Raw genomic sequence first — 15,286 nt, forward strand, 5'->3', positions numbered from 1 at the left:
TACATTAAAGAATACCACTGAACGAAAGTGTGAAGCTTTACTTAAGTCACGGTTTCCTTTCGCAAAGGCTTCACTTCAGCCTGTCTTGGCTGGGGTCCTGGGCTACCAAGGCCATACAAAACTGCTCCGAGCAGTTGGCAGAGGCCATCCAAGCCAGAGCGGATTATCTGATCTTCTAGCTCTCATAAACAACTTGAATCAGACTTCTATCTATGTCGGTTATGCTGTTTTGTATGTGATTTCCCTTCTCTCAGGTATGTCCATGCTGCCCATTTCTGCCTGAAGGTCGCTGTGGCTGCGATTCTTGCAGACTGAGTCCAAGAAGCCATTATAGTCACTCCATTTGTGGGGGAGTCCCTGTTTGGCCCAGAGCTGGAACATAACATATCGTCAAGACGACAGGAGGGAAGTTTCCATATCTTCTGGTTATTCCAACACGTACCAGGGCCCTTTAATTTCCCTGGTTCCACCCATCGGGATTCTCGGGAAGCTACAAGGTCGATTACTTCCATGGCCATATGGACATGGCATCCAGACACCCAGGCATTCGAAAGGACAACAAACAGTCGGCGTGATGTTTTCCGGGTAGGTGCTCGTTTGCTCCTGTTCCAGGACATCTGGTTCCGGTCGGACGCGGACCTCTGGGTCTGTGTATCCTGTCTCGAGGATACGTTCTAGATATAGTTGGTCTTTGTCTGCGCCATTTCTTTGTCATCCCTCTTCTTTGAAACAAGTTCAGACAGGCTTCATTACTTCAGACGGTGCATTCTCTCCTTCCCTCTAGAATGGTGGTACCTGATCCTCCACATCAAAGAGGGTTGGGGAAAGGATGTGTCTTTTCGTCCCATTTTAAACTTGAAGTGGCTAAACCCTACCTACGGGTGCAGACATTTAAGATTGAATCTCTGCACTCGGTCATAGTTTCCATGGAAATGGGGAGGACTCCTGGCATCACTAGAAATCAAAGATGCCTGGTTGCATGTTCCCATCTGGACTCACCAAGGATCTTCTCCATGGTCATGGCTCTAATCGCCCTGTTGCGTCACAAGGGGATCACTGCCATCTCTTACATGGACGACTTGTTGATCAAGGCATCCTCTGGGACCCTGCTTAGTCATCTGCGCGTGGGGATGTCGACCCTGGAGGAACATGGTTGGATTCTCACCCTTCCCAAATTCAACCTGGTTCTAGCTCACAGCATGGTTTTCCTGGGGCTTCTGTTCGACTCATTGGTTTGTCTGTTTTCAGGAAGACAAAATTTGGGCCCTGCAATCATTGGTGCGGTACCTTTTGCACCCATACCAGGTGTAAATTTTGGGGTGGATGAATTTTCTGGGGAAGATGGTAACCACATTCGAGCTGGTCCCCTTTGCTCAATTCCATTCCAGGGCTCTCCAGCAATCATATCCTGCTTGGAGAAAATCTGATCCTCGCCTGGACAGACAGTTGCTTCCTCTGACACTTCCGGCCCGCCAGTCCTTGGTTTGCTACTTTGCTTACCCAACCTGTCGAGGGGTTGTCCGTTCTAGATTTGGGATTGAACACTGATCACACTAGGGATCTGGTCCAAGGAGGAGGTTGCCCTTTCCATCAATGTGCTGGACTGTGGGCAGTCTGGAATGTACTGCCTTAGGCTCAACGGTTCCTGTGGGGCAAGCCTCTCTTTGTCAAGTCGAACAATGCCATGGATGTGGCATATATCAACTGGCAGGGTGGAACCATGGCGGAGACCACTCTGATCATGTGGTAGGTGTAGAAGTCTGCTCCTGCCATCTCCACCATATTCATTCTGCTGGTCAACAAATGAGAAGCCAGCATCCTCAGTCAACACAAGGTCCACCGGGCCAGTGAGCAATGCATCAGGACATCTTCAACCTGCCAGTGGAGCATTGGGGTCTTCAGACATCGACCTCATAGGTTCTAAACTGAACAAGAAGTTGCTGTGTTATGGTGTGTGGTCCGTGTATACTCGGGCGGCCTTCGTGGATGTTCTGACCTCCAAGTGGTCCATTCTGGGATAACTGTTACTGCCCATCTCCATGCTTCTGCATGTGATTCGCTGCATCAAGAGTGAGAATGCCTATGTTGTCTTTATTGCGCTGGAGTGTCCACGGCAGGCGTGATATGCAGACCTTCTGACTTTGTTGGTTGAAACGCCATGTCGGCTGCCTGTACAGGACAATATGCGATCACAAGGCCCATTCCTGCACCCTGATATGCCTCAGCTGGCTTTGTCACTGTGGCGCTTGAGACCCCGAGTTTGAAGTCTAAGGGCCATTTACCACCGAGTGTGGAAAACTTGCATTGGGTGGTGTGAGCGCTGGGGATTCTCTGCTTCTCCGCTTGACGTGTCTCCTTTCCTTTTTACATAGCGAGTGGTCTCTGGGTCAGGTTTCTGCTTTTGCTATCTGTTTCAAAAGCATCTAGTCTTGCTTCCAGATTTTCAGATGTTCCCTGACCCGCCTCAGTTTGGTCTTGGAAGCGCTTTAGCGGGCTCCTTTTGAGCCTCTGGAGTCTGTTGACCTGCAGTGGCTTACTTGGAAGGTGGCGTATCTGTTTGCCTTTGCTAGGAGGGTCTATCAGTGCTTCCAGCTAATTACCTTCTTCTGATTTTACACATCTTTCCAACCTAAGGTGGTTTCTTGGTTTCACCTAAATCATGAGATTGTGTGTCCGATTTTTCATCCTTCTGATAGCCCTCTTCGGTTTTTGGATGTTGTCCGGACATTGAGGGTTTATGTTGACCGGTCCGCATCTGTTCTGAAGTTGGACAGTTTCTTGGTCCTCTATGATGCTCACAGGCGAGGCTGGACTCCCTCCAAGCTGTCCGTGGCTCGCTGAATCACTTCTGCTATTAAGCAGGCTTATGTTTCTTTGGGTGAGCCTGACTCTATCCGGACGCAAACTAGGCTTGATTCAGACCTGTTGGCACGCAGCCATCCACAGCCAAAGTATGCAAATCCCACAAGACATTAGCACGCCCACTATGTTTTGCCATATGATCGTGGTGTGAAAGTAGACGCCCACCAGCCTGACACAAGACGTCCATTTTCCCTTTGTAACACATGTCATCTCCAGGAAGTGTATTAAACAATCAGTAACATCGGCTGACATTGGACCCATACGCAGCACTTGTGGCTGACCATACCCTACCGCAAGCACTGCGAGTGCTGCTTGTTTAATTCAGCCATGTGACGTGTACACTGATGATCCGTCTTAATTATGTATGCCCCTAAAATGGCGTTCCAACGCACAGACATGCCTGTGTTCGCACCACCACACCCCCGTTACCATCGACCACCCCCCGTCACCACCTACAAACGGCACGTCCTGTCACTCATGCTTGCGGGGCGTCTGTGTACAAGCTGTGAACGCTTCCTGGTCGCATTGACAGGTTCGCGCACGTGCCCTGCGTCTTGTACGCTTGCGCAGATTGCAAACTTCAGCAGGCTGCATGCGAATGCAGCCCTGCGACCGGGTCTGAATCAGGCCCTCTTCTCGGGCTGTCAGTGCTTCTAGGGTGGTGCAGCAAGTTGCCTCAGTTTTGCAGTGTTGCTACTTGGTCTTCAGGGCACACGTTGTTATCACGTCCGCACGTTTCTAGCCAAAGATGCCAGTTTTGGGCATATGGTCAATTACAGCTCGGCACACTCACTCCTCTTGGGGCTTGCTTTGGGAAGTCCCACAGTCTGCAGTGCCCACCAGATACGACAGAGGACTTTTTATAGTCACTGTAAAATGAATTCCTGAGTCCATCTGGGGGGACACTGTGTTCCCTCAGTTTGTTGTGTTTGGTGTTTGTGCCTGTTGCACATTGTGATCTTATTAGGCTTTGTTAAGGTACATAACTGGGTAGTTGGAGGAGGTGGGAGGGCTTAGAGGGGGAGGGGTTTCAGCTCCAATGCTTTAACTACTTAATGCCTACTCCTCAGCCTCCCGTGTAAACTCACTGTCTGCAGTGTCCCCTGGATGGACTCTGAGGAATTGATTTTACAGTGACTACAAAATAAAAATCCTCTTTATTAGTCACTGATTATAATGCACTATGGTATAAGGGAGGAGACATATTTTTGTACACTAGGTCATAAACCTACCACAATGGGCAGCACATTTTTAATACAAAATGAAAGTAACGTGTTTTGGTCCCAGCTTTTTTGTCTGTGCATATGACCTTCTGTAGGCATAAATAAGACCTGCTTCTGACATGAGCATGTTATTGCTGAAACAGGTTACAGCTGCCATCTTTAGATTTATCTCTTTGACCTCTATATACTCTGCATTTATTTGTCTTAGGTATCACATCTGATTTCTGCCCTAATAAATCTGTATGTAGTCTGATTGAGATGCCCTGGATGGCAGATATTATATTCTGCTGTTTCATTGATTATGCAGCTTGTTTGACAGATTCACAGTGTCCTACTGGTAACCTACCTGATGGTTAGCGTACATTTCCAATGGTGGGAGGACTGCACATGAGGTGTACTGCACATGTGTAGCCCTCCATCTGGTAGTTCGCTCGCTAACAGGCTGCGGCGTTTAGGAGGTGGAATGGGGGCGTTCCTGGGTAGCGGTCCTGGAAATCTCTGAGGGTGCAGTACCCATATGTATGGTGAGGGTTGCTGAGGATGATGGCATGTTCTGTTAAACCAGCATGCAGTTCCTTTGGTATGCCAAGTGTTATTTGGGGCTGCCACTTTCACTTCAAGCATCCTTAAAACTGTAACACCAATGGTGATGTATTAAAAGAACCATCTTCTGCTTCATAGGTTCCCTACACTCATCACCACAAACAAGTTTCAGCTACAGTGTGAAGCCTGATGAGGATGTGGCTCTGAAGTCCTCTCCTGTGGTCAGCAGGCCGGTTCTACTGGAGTCCACAGATACAAATGTACAAGACTTAGAAATGACAACTGATACAGGTTGGTGACCATAAATTATGGTGACTAGAACTGATATCCAGGTTTTGTATGAAATAATAAGACTATATTGAAAATGATTAGTCCAGTATGTCATAGCCAGGCCAAATGATTAGTATAGTTTTTTTTTATTTAAAATAACAGTTTAATTTTTGTAGCTTAAAAAATCAATATTGACTGTTTTGATTGATGATCATTCTAGCAATGGCAGATGTAGGACAAGTCCATCTATATGACATGGAGCAACAGACACCAGATGACAATCAAGGAGATGAGATAGAGAGCCAGGCTTCCTCTGACTCTTCTGAAGATTACATCATCATTCTGCCTGAGTGCTTTGACACCAGTCGCCCTCTGGGGGAATCCATGTACAGCTCTGCCCTCTCAGAGTCACAGGGGGGTGACACTGAGTCCAAAGTGGAGGAGACCCATGAAGAAGGTAGTCCAGTCCAGACTCACAGCATTAATGACATTCTCACCACCTCCCAGACTCTAGATGCTGTACCTCTGACTCCAGAAGTGTTAACACCATCTCCTCAGCTGAGGTATGAGAACTATTCCGTGCTGGTCTTCCATCTTTTCACTGCTATCAGTTCACAATATAGAGTGCATTATGGGTCATTATAAGAAATGCAGTAATCTTCCAGCCTATTGCTGTCAGCCTGTAAAATAGATATTTAAAGATGTGTAACATTTTAATTAGAATAGGAGGTAATTTTAATTGGTATTTATTACTGTCTGACAGTGGTGTGTTTGGAAGATTTTCTGAGTTTTATTTTAGACCACGGAGGCAGCCATTTTGCAGATGATAAATGCCTTCACTGGCTATAAATGACAAATGCACTTTTATTGGGTTTCTTACACTATTGCTGGGATATTGACAGTATTGTAATTTTATTTGAATACGTTAGCAGCTTGTTGGGCTAAGCCCTGGTGTTATAGATCACATTGAGAATGATAAAACATTGTCAGGTTACCAGTGCATAGCTAGAGATGGTGACAATGGCTGACATGGATGAGCCAGCTATGCCCTCCAATTGGCTTTACAAATATAAGGCGCCTGATTGTAAAACTCTTTTTAGGGCAACAGAGTGCTCAAGCCCTACTAAGCCTGTGTGAAAGTGCAAAATTTTTATGCTCATTGGTGTTATTACTTTTTATGATAATAGACATTACAGTCAGCTGTATTTCTCCAGCAAGTGGCGTGATCACTGTAAGACTTTGTGTACATGTTCATTATTTCATCACTGTAATTGCAAGTGGAATTTTTTTTTTTTTTTTTTTAAGGTTCCCACAAGAGGCACGACCAGTCTCCTTAAATGTTGAAGGGGCGAGGCCTGTGGATATCAGTGCACCAGTTCCTGAAAACACAAACACAGGTAATAACTGTCAGGCTGCATATATTTTACTTATTAACAGATTTCAGCATGGTGACACAGTGGTTAGCATTGATGCCTCACAGCACTAGGGTCATGGGTTTGATTCCACTAGGGCCCAACTGTTTTTAGCTTGTTTGTTCTCCCCGTGTGTCTATTAAACTTTGCATAATGTGTAGGTGCTGTATAGATAACTGTAAATAAACAATCATTTTAGGCTATGAGCTTGCTTTTAATCATTAATAAAGGTGGTTTTCTTTGGCTGCAGAAGAAGAAGAAAGTGCTTCCTTAAACCTGGCTTTAAAAGGAATTTATTTTTCCAACGCTTAGGCTAACACATACAGTAGTTAGTCACCCTATATAAGGAGAAGGATTCTTGTTGTGTGTCTACAGCACTGAGTGGAACCTGTTTTAGTACAGAAATTCCTAAATCTGGTTTGTACTGTTCATTTGCATATACTGCTATGTTGTTATAGACTTGTGTGTGCTTCTGTTACAGTTCCTACTGAGAATGTAATAAGGCCACAGCCTGCAGAGGCTCCTCTTCCACCCAGAGCAGGGTTTGATCACACAAGGTAAACAAATGGCTAACTAAAGACATTCTTAGTTTATTTTTACATTTGTTCATGAACTAGTCGATAAAAGAGATTTACCCATTGTGCCAATTCATGTCATTGTAATAACTATATATACTATGTGTGCATTTGTTTTGTTCCAAATGTAATCTGCTTAAAAAAAAAAACTTAATAAGATTTTTATATAATAAAATTGGATGCTGATAAAAATGTCATCACATTGGAATGTAATGATTGTTATGAACTCTGAACCCTCCCACCAGTGTCAGTGATGCACAGGAGGTAATGAAGGGTGGTGGTAGAGAGAGACAGTGGGGGAAGGAGAGGTGGAGAGAAAATGTTGGGGTAGGGAAGAGAAAAGGGGGGTTGGAGAGAGAGTGAGTTGGGATGAAAGTATGAGTGGAGAGCAAGACAGGGGGAGATGGAGAGAAAAAGTAAATAAATAAATGGCATTGCAGTTAGTGTCTTATATTTTTCTAAATATAGTTATGAGCAATTTTTTTACCTGTATCTGGGGGGCAGTTAATAAGAACTGATGAAGGTGTTTTGTAACCTTTTTAAGTAGACACTAGTGTTAATCTTGTAACAACATATATCCAGAATCATGAATGGATGAGTAAAATCAAAGTGAAAATGTATAATCAAATTGAATTCCAGTTACTTTGTTCAGTTTAAAAAAATAATTCAGTTCCAGTCATAGGCGTGTGCAGAAGCCGGCACGGGGGGTGCTGCAACGGGACCTCCCCATCCGCCTAGACAGCCAGGTGAGTAGTCTGCGTCCCAGAGGGAGGGGGGCGGGGTAGTCCATGACCTGGCGGAAGGAGAGGTCCCGCTACGGCATCCCCTGTGCCGGCTTCTGTGCACTCCTATGGTTATTTTAACATGTAATCTTCGTTCTATTCACGTGTAGCTTCTTGTGCGTGACAAAAGCTATGACCTACAAAATGTGAGAGACACACTGGATTGTGTTGCAATATTATTGTCCTCTCATTTGTGTTTAAATAAGCCATACTAAGCCTTTATCTCTTCTGTTCCAGCCGACAGCATACCAAAGTGAGCATCGCTGGAGGCCTGGTGAAGGGTGCTCTATCTGTGGCTGCATCGGCTTATAAGGCCCTATTTGTTGGTCAACAAGAGACTGCTATGGTGAGGTTCTTTATTTGTCACTCTACAAAGTGTAAACAATATGCTGCCTGAGGCCCAACTTACCTTTCCGTCGCCCTTACATACCTTCCACCCTTTCCAATAGGTGTCCCCAGAGAACATAGTGTGTGTATTTCATCACACAGTTATCATGGTTCTGGTAACAGAGTGAGGGCATGAGATAGTGGGCCAATAAATGCAGCAGCTTGGTAAATAAGTTTCTACCTTCCTGGTCGCCTAGCTTTGTGGCCCAGTGCAAGAATAAGGGTTTATTTTTCAGAATGAGAGTATTAAATTAAAGTGGTGGGTAGAGCCTATTTTAGGAGCATAGCTTCCTGTGCTGGAAGGGTGAACTTGATCTTTTCACCAGCTCTGAGCTGTAATAGCCCCCAACCACCTCCTCCCCCCCGATACGTCTCCCCACTAATGCATTTTGTTACTGTCTATTTTTCTCAATGATACAATGACTAGCACCATATATGGAGACTGCATGATAATTCCCATTGTGATCTAATTGTCACTGTGCAATTCCTCATAAATACACTGCCTCTACAATCCTGCCACCTGAGATTAGGTTCTGTTGGGTATGGCTCGTGCAGTAAGCACAGAGCTAAACTGCAAAGTATTCCCATGTTAAATCAACTGTTGTATTATCTTCCAGGCTTATAGGGCAGGATGTAATAGGGTGCGAGTTTTTAGTGAGGGACAAACCCGCACTTTCTTGCACATTTGGAAGGTGTGAGTTTGTCCCTAAATTCGCAAATGTAATAGGGTGCGAGCTTAAGAGTCCCAAGTTGACTTGCATGCGAGTTAAACTGCGGGTTAAGTCGCATTTTGTAAAGTGACTTTATTTACAAGGTGCGAGTTACACAGAAGCATACACAGATTAGTGAGATCTGTGCATGCTTCTGTGTTAAAAAAATAAAAAAAATTTTACATGGGGTCCCCTCCTAAAAGCACGACCCGCATCGGGCTTTTCTCACCTTCACTCACACTACAGCCATGGCCAAAAGTTTTGAAAATGACACATGATTGGTTTTCACAAAGTTTGCTGCTTCAGTGTTTTTAGACCTTTTTGTCAGATGTTACAATGGAATCCTGAAGTAAAATTACAAGTATTTCATAAGTGTTGAAGGCTTTTATTGACAATTGCATTAAGTTTATGCAGAGTCAATATTTGCAGTGTTGACCCTTCTTTTTCAAGACCTGCAATTTACCCTGGCATGCTGTCAATCAATTTCTGGGCCACATACTGACTGATGGCCGCCCATTCTTGCCTAATCAATGCTTGGAGTTTGTCAGAATTTGTGGGTTTTTGTTTGTACACCCGCCTCTTGAGGATTGACCGCAAGTTCTCAATGGGATTAAGGTCTGGGGAGTTTCCTGGCCATTTACTCACAAATTCGATGTTTTGTTCCCCCCAGCCACTTTATCACTTTTGCCTTTGGCAAGGTGCCCCATCATGCTGGAAAAGGCATTGTTCATCACCAAACTGTTCCTGGAGGATGTTTTGGTAGCATTCTTTATTCAGGGATATGTTCTTAGATAAAATTGTGTGATCCCACTCCCTTGGCTGAGAAGCAACCCCACACATGAATGGTGTCAGGGTGCTTTACTGTTGGCATGACACAGGACGAAGACTTTTGGAGGATGTCCTGGTGTCAAGAAGGGCAGCAAAGAAACCACTTCTCTCCAGGTAAAACATAATTTGGGACATACTGATATTCTGCAAAAGGTACAGGGATTGGACTGCTGAGGACTGGGGTAAAGTTATTTTCTCTGATGAATCCCCTTTCAGATTGTTTGGGGCATCTGGAAAAACGCTTGTCCGGAGAAGGAAAGGTGAGCGCAACCTTCAGTCCTGTGTCATGCCAACTGTTAAGGCGGGTGTACAAACAAAAAGCCACAAATTCTGACAAACTCCAAGCATTGATTAGGCAAGAATGGGCGGCCATCAAGTCAGTATGTGGGCCAGAAGTTGGAAATTGGAATGATGCATCCCCAGAACTTACAGAAAATGTAAGAAACACTAGCTGTTTGTCTTATATAGAGACAGGAAAAGACACTAGGGAAGAGGAGGAACTCCCTTATATACTACCACAGGAGGCGCTCTCAAGTTACCTTTCTCTACCTATCCTAGAAGGCATACTACCCCTTTTGTAAAAGCTTCCTTGAGTATTGTAGAGTAAAAATGTCTAAGGTGTTAAATAAAACAGTGGCTTTGTTTAAAAAATGATTCACTGCCACATCCATTTAATCCTCAGTGTAACCAGGTTGTTCTTTATCTCCAGCCCCCGTGCTCAGAGGAACAAGCTGGAGCCATGATGGCTGTGCTCGTGGAGATGGGATTCTGTGACCGGCAGCTCAATCAGCGACTCCTGCGCAAACACAGCTACAACCTTATGGATGTAGTGACGGAACTGATCCAAATCAATGATAATGACTGGTATTCTGCTCGTTACTGAGGAGGAGGAACAGCAGCGCTCATTAAACTGGCAGAATAGAGCCCCAACACTTGTATGGTGCCACTTAACAGCACGTCTGACTGTCAGTCCTTTTGTGTGTCATTTGTGTCCCAATCTCTTACTTTTATGTTATGTCATTTAGGATTATTTTTCAGTGGCTCATGGGAGATTGCTATACTGTTAGGAAAATATTATGATACAGTTTAGATCTCACAAACTATTATAGAGTGCCAATAGAATGCTCTAAGCTAGCCAAGCAATGATTCCTAGCTCTACTTTGGCGTTACATAGTTTCTGGTAGAGTGCTCCTTCATTGACTCTGAGCACCACCTTTTCATAGAAACCTTATCTGCTCACAAAGTCCTTCAGAAAAAGTTTTTCAATAAGTGACGTATCCAAAATGGTTTAATATTCAACAAAGTTATGATAAGATCCTGTATAAATGTTAGTTGAGATTAGCTTAATTGACAATGTAAATTGTATAATATGTATAGCCCATGTTTGTGCCCCTGCATCTTCTCAGAAGAACGTGACTTGGACAGTTTTAACTACTTCCCTGTAGCATTTGCATTTTTAGTTATGTATTTTTTTTTTATTAATGTAAAACACTTCAGTAAGAAATGACTAATCTATAATAAGTGTACACCGTTAGTGGTAGCACCTTACTCTGAAACGTTAATATCTACTGTACAATGAAAAATGTATATGATTTTCAGCAGTTATCGATAATTAGCCAAGTGGTTTCCAAGAATGTGCTAAACAATTCAGTCATTCTCTCTTTTAGTAATAAATTAAGTAATGGCACAACTACCTATCAGGCATTCGCCCCAGAAAGAAGCCTTTGTCCTAGTTAACGTTCATGAATGTCAGCACACGAACTGAATTCCCCTAAACAGGTCTTTACACTCACATGTTAGTATAAGCTATAATGTGCTTCATTGTGTTGTAGCTATGGGCGTCATATGCATAACATTAACGCCTGAGCAGCATTTTCTTATTTTTAATCCTGGACATAAAATAATCTTCTGGCCAGAAAAGTGCAGATTTATAGAGCAAGTGCTCAGTCTAATCAGTTGTTGTGGGTTTCAGCTTCTTTCTTCACATTTACCTGTGCACCACATTAAATGGAAACAAAAACCCTTAAAAGGATATTTCTTTAACATTGGCTATTGTGCTGACATGGTTCTTTTTCAGTTTTCTGCATCATTTAGTTTTGTTCTGTTTAGATATTGATTCCTAAATTTCCAATCTACACGTAATGCTAGATTTTATATTGATGCGATTAGAAGTCATGTTTTATGTGTGGCCCACTATAGCCAATAACCACAATGTCCTCTTGATTTTTCAGTATGTCTGTATATATGTATTAAAAAACAAAACTCAATATCCTCCTATTTCAATGACCTCGCAGATTTCAAACATGTTCCAGGTTGGAACAATTAATGAAATCTGTGAAAGTAAAGCCCTCATCGATTTTTATGAGAGTCAAGTCCTTGGAACGAGCCTGTTTACTTTTTCCATTACGTTCATGGCAAACTTCCCTAGACATTGTTCTTAGCAAAAGATATTTAACTCCTGTGTCTTTACTATATTAATTATGGCCCCTAATCACTTGCACAAAACAACCATTATTCACCCGTATAGTTATGTTGGAGTAACTATGAATGAAGGTTGCATATTTTTGTAATGACCACTCTCATTAAGTTGAACATGGGTCCAAAAGTGTACTTAAACCAAATAATATCACACAGGGATACATCTGTCTTTCCCCTAACTACTGCAGAAGTGTGGATGCTATGTATATTAAGTTTATCCACTCGTCCTGTCACTCGTTTCCTGTGAATTGATAACATACGGATGAAGATTTAGCCCATACAATGGCAGCCGCCTCTGTATATAGATGATGGACACTTTAGATGCAATAAATGCTGCAGACTGATTGTGTTCACTCCAGAAAAGGCTTATTTATGCTGCTACTGAGCAAGAGGTCTGTGCGGTGATGGGTGCTTTCTGTTACTTATTTCTGCAGCTTGTTGTGTTCAGACCTGTAGCTCACATCTACACAATTGTCTGCTGACTGGTCAGTGTTTTATGAGTATCTTCTCCTCTATCTATTGAAGCCTATATGCTCTACCCGGTCACATTTCTCATTTAAAATTGGTTCCCAAAGAAGATTTCCAGTTCATCTGCAAAACATGTGACAGCAATTATATAGCGAATAATTATAATTTGTTCCTCTCATTCGTGGTCTCTCATTATGACCGCACTATGCCGCAGCACAAACGAGTTTTGCATACTATTATACAAATGCACCTGGTTTGACATGGCGTCCTGTATGGGGAAGCAAAATTTAGCACAATTGATAGGAGGAGGACGGCAGCTTGCTAACATCTCCTGCCATGACTGTGCCTACTATTACATAATGGAGACATGTATTTAGTTCTATATACATGATAGAAGAGGTGGTGTCTGTGGTGGTGGGATTCCTGCAAAAGGACCACCTCTCTTGGCCTATTCTTTATAATGGCAAGCATTGTGCAGCTTCCAGTTACTCCTTTTGTGGAAAAACACATTTCTAGCCACATTTAGGCAAGTACAAAATACAGGCCCTATGTCTCCACCACCCGTATAATTTATATTCCATGTATACACGAGACAAAAAAGCAGTATTTTAGGAGAAATACTAAACCATTTAGGACCTCTTCATTCATATAACATTGTTAGATTTTGGGGACAGAAAAGTACACTTGTACAACTTTGTGAATGAGCCTTATTGATGGAACTATGGCAAAATGCAGCTTTCTGATTGCATTGGTTGTTGTGGGTTCCAGCATATTTTGAGCTATTTACATGTGCACCAGATTTCACCAATGTTTTCCATATTATCTGCATTAATGTACAGTTGATAGTCTTCATATAAATATGGCTGCTAGCTTGGGAAATTTACCTGTTTTGCCAAATTTTTGTTACTCATTAACAGACTGGGGAAAATATTCCCTAAACTTTCTACCATGCTTCCCCACTATGTGGACCAAATCCTCCCAATTACATTGTGATATGCAATTGCCTATATTTTTAAGGAGCTCTAATTAAAAACAAACCTGAGTAATGTGTACCCTATTGTCTATTCCAATATGCATTGTAAGAGCAACTGCTATTCAAATATAACAGTGGTTTTTGATGAGTAATCTATCAACATATTGACTTGTAGAAGGACTAGACCTGATGCAGAAAGAGCACTAGTCTAGTTTATGCAGCGTTATCTTCTGCGAAACCACTTTTCATATTCCCAGGAACTGAACCGCACATATCTAAATGTATGTAGAGTTGGGTGATTCAGGCACTGGAGAGGAGGGAAAGGGTGTTCTAGAGAAGACAGTACCATGTTCTGTAATTACAAACAAGTGCAAAATGGCAACCAGATGCACATACATTTGAAAATGCAAGTGGTCAGGAGCAAATACAGTGATCATGATGATGATCGCCAACACTAGTGAACTGATTGTGATTGGCTGATTACAGATAAGTGCTCTCTTAGTATTCTGGGTTTATATCATGCGTGCATTAGCATTTTTTTCATACATAAGTCAGTTAGTTTTTTTTCTGCTGTATCAAAGATTATTAAAAACATTGGCATATGGGACATATGGCTATCGTAAGCTGGACGCATATGCTGGCAATGCAGAGGGCTTGGCATAGGGGCAGAAGCTCCTTATTTTTGTGTTTTTGCACTGTAATAATATCTAATTTGCATTCAACTGTGCATCAGCCCATCTATGAGCAAATGTTCTTCCTTAAGATGTCAGCAGTTGAGAGAAACACCTCTGCGATAATTAAACTAGTACCTTCAAATTGTGGTACTCCCAGCTAAGAAAATTAATATAGTCATGTAAATTAAAATGTAGCTTCTGTTATATTTCTGGTTCTAGCAAGAGGAACAGACCAGCTTAAAGTGGACCAATCACTTACATGCAGTAGAGGCAGCAATTTGAGTAAATATTCATACTTTCAGCCTAGAAATTAGTAACTATTGACATCATGGAGACCTGAACTACAAAATGGAGCTACATACCTCAGTGATGTCAATAGTTCCCAGCTGAGCTGTCATGAATATTGACATAGACCGGAAAAAGTTATCCCCAGTGTGCAGGTTAACAGGTCGCAACCAGCATTTTATTTCCCCTTACTGTAAATACTCAGCAATTTGCAGCTGTCCTACAATTAACAGATTTAAATCGCTTTACTTTAAACATCTGATTCTTTTGTTTCTTAAGGCTTGCATGTTATGCAGTAAGAGTCCAAGTGTAGAGTAGATGGATGTATATTATTTAGAATAAGCACTTTAAACTATTTGAAATGTGATGTAAAAATGAATCTTGTTATGCGAAACGATTTATTAAAATCTCAAAGTAAATATTTGTGCTGCTGATTGTGTCTGTGTATGGCTCTCTGCATCTCTTACATTGTAACTTTTATTACACTACTTCTATTTGGGAGAGCTACTAATTTTTAATTTGAAGTTCTTTATTTAAAGAGCTCATGAGAGTGGACAGACGGAGCATGATATGAACATACATATGAGTGCAAATAGCCTCAACAATGAGCCACACTTTCAAATAAAATATAAATCAGAACAGACAAACAGAACCAATAGAAAACAAGGTACAGGGGGAGAAGGGGATGGAAGTGTAAGGGAGGGGAACAGGACTACTTGAGAAGACAGGACATCTTGAGGGTGCACAGAAGATATCATTATAGAGACGAAGAAGAGTACCTATCCAAGGAAAGGTGAAGCGAGGAGAATTGCCCTA

General features: G+C 42.4%; 1 protein-coding gene across 6 annotated transcripts in view; it reads left to right on the forward strand.

Moving 5' to 3' along the window:
* NBR1 (NBR1 autophagy cargo receptor) overlaps nucleotides 1-14,889 on the forward strand; it is an 80,067-nt gene extending 65,178 nt beyond the window's left edge. For all 6 annotated transcript variants that reach the window (XM_088480747.1, XM_088480742.1, XM_088480745.1 and 3 more), the window contains 6 exons: nucleotides 4,767-4,919; nucleotides 5,119-5,461; nucleotides 6,204-6,295; nucleotides 6,792-6,867; nucleotides 7,905-8,013; nucleotides 10,302-14,889. In XM_088480747.1, coding sequence (XP_088336873.1) covers nucleotides 4,767-4,919; nucleotides 5,119-5,461; nucleotides 6,204-6,295; nucleotides 6,792-6,867; nucleotides 7,905-8,013; nucleotides 10,302-10,475 — 947 coding nt within the window. In that variant the 3' untranslated portion in view covers nucleotides 10,476-14,889. The remainder of the gene's footprint in view (nucleotides 1-4,766; nucleotides 4,920-5,118; nucleotides 5,462-6,203; nucleotides 6,296-6,791; nucleotides 6,868-7,904; nucleotides 8,014-10,301) is intronic.
* Nucleotides 14,890-15,286: the final 397 nt, after the last annotated feature.

The sequence above is a fragment of the Taudactylus pleione genome, unplaced genomic scaffold (assembly GCF_031769625.1).
Source record: "Taudactylus pleione unplaced genomic scaffold, aTauple2 ptg000256l, whole genome shotgun sequence".
NCBI lineage: Eukaryota > Metazoa > Chordata > Amphibia > Anura > Myobatrachidae > Taudactylus > Taudactylus pleione.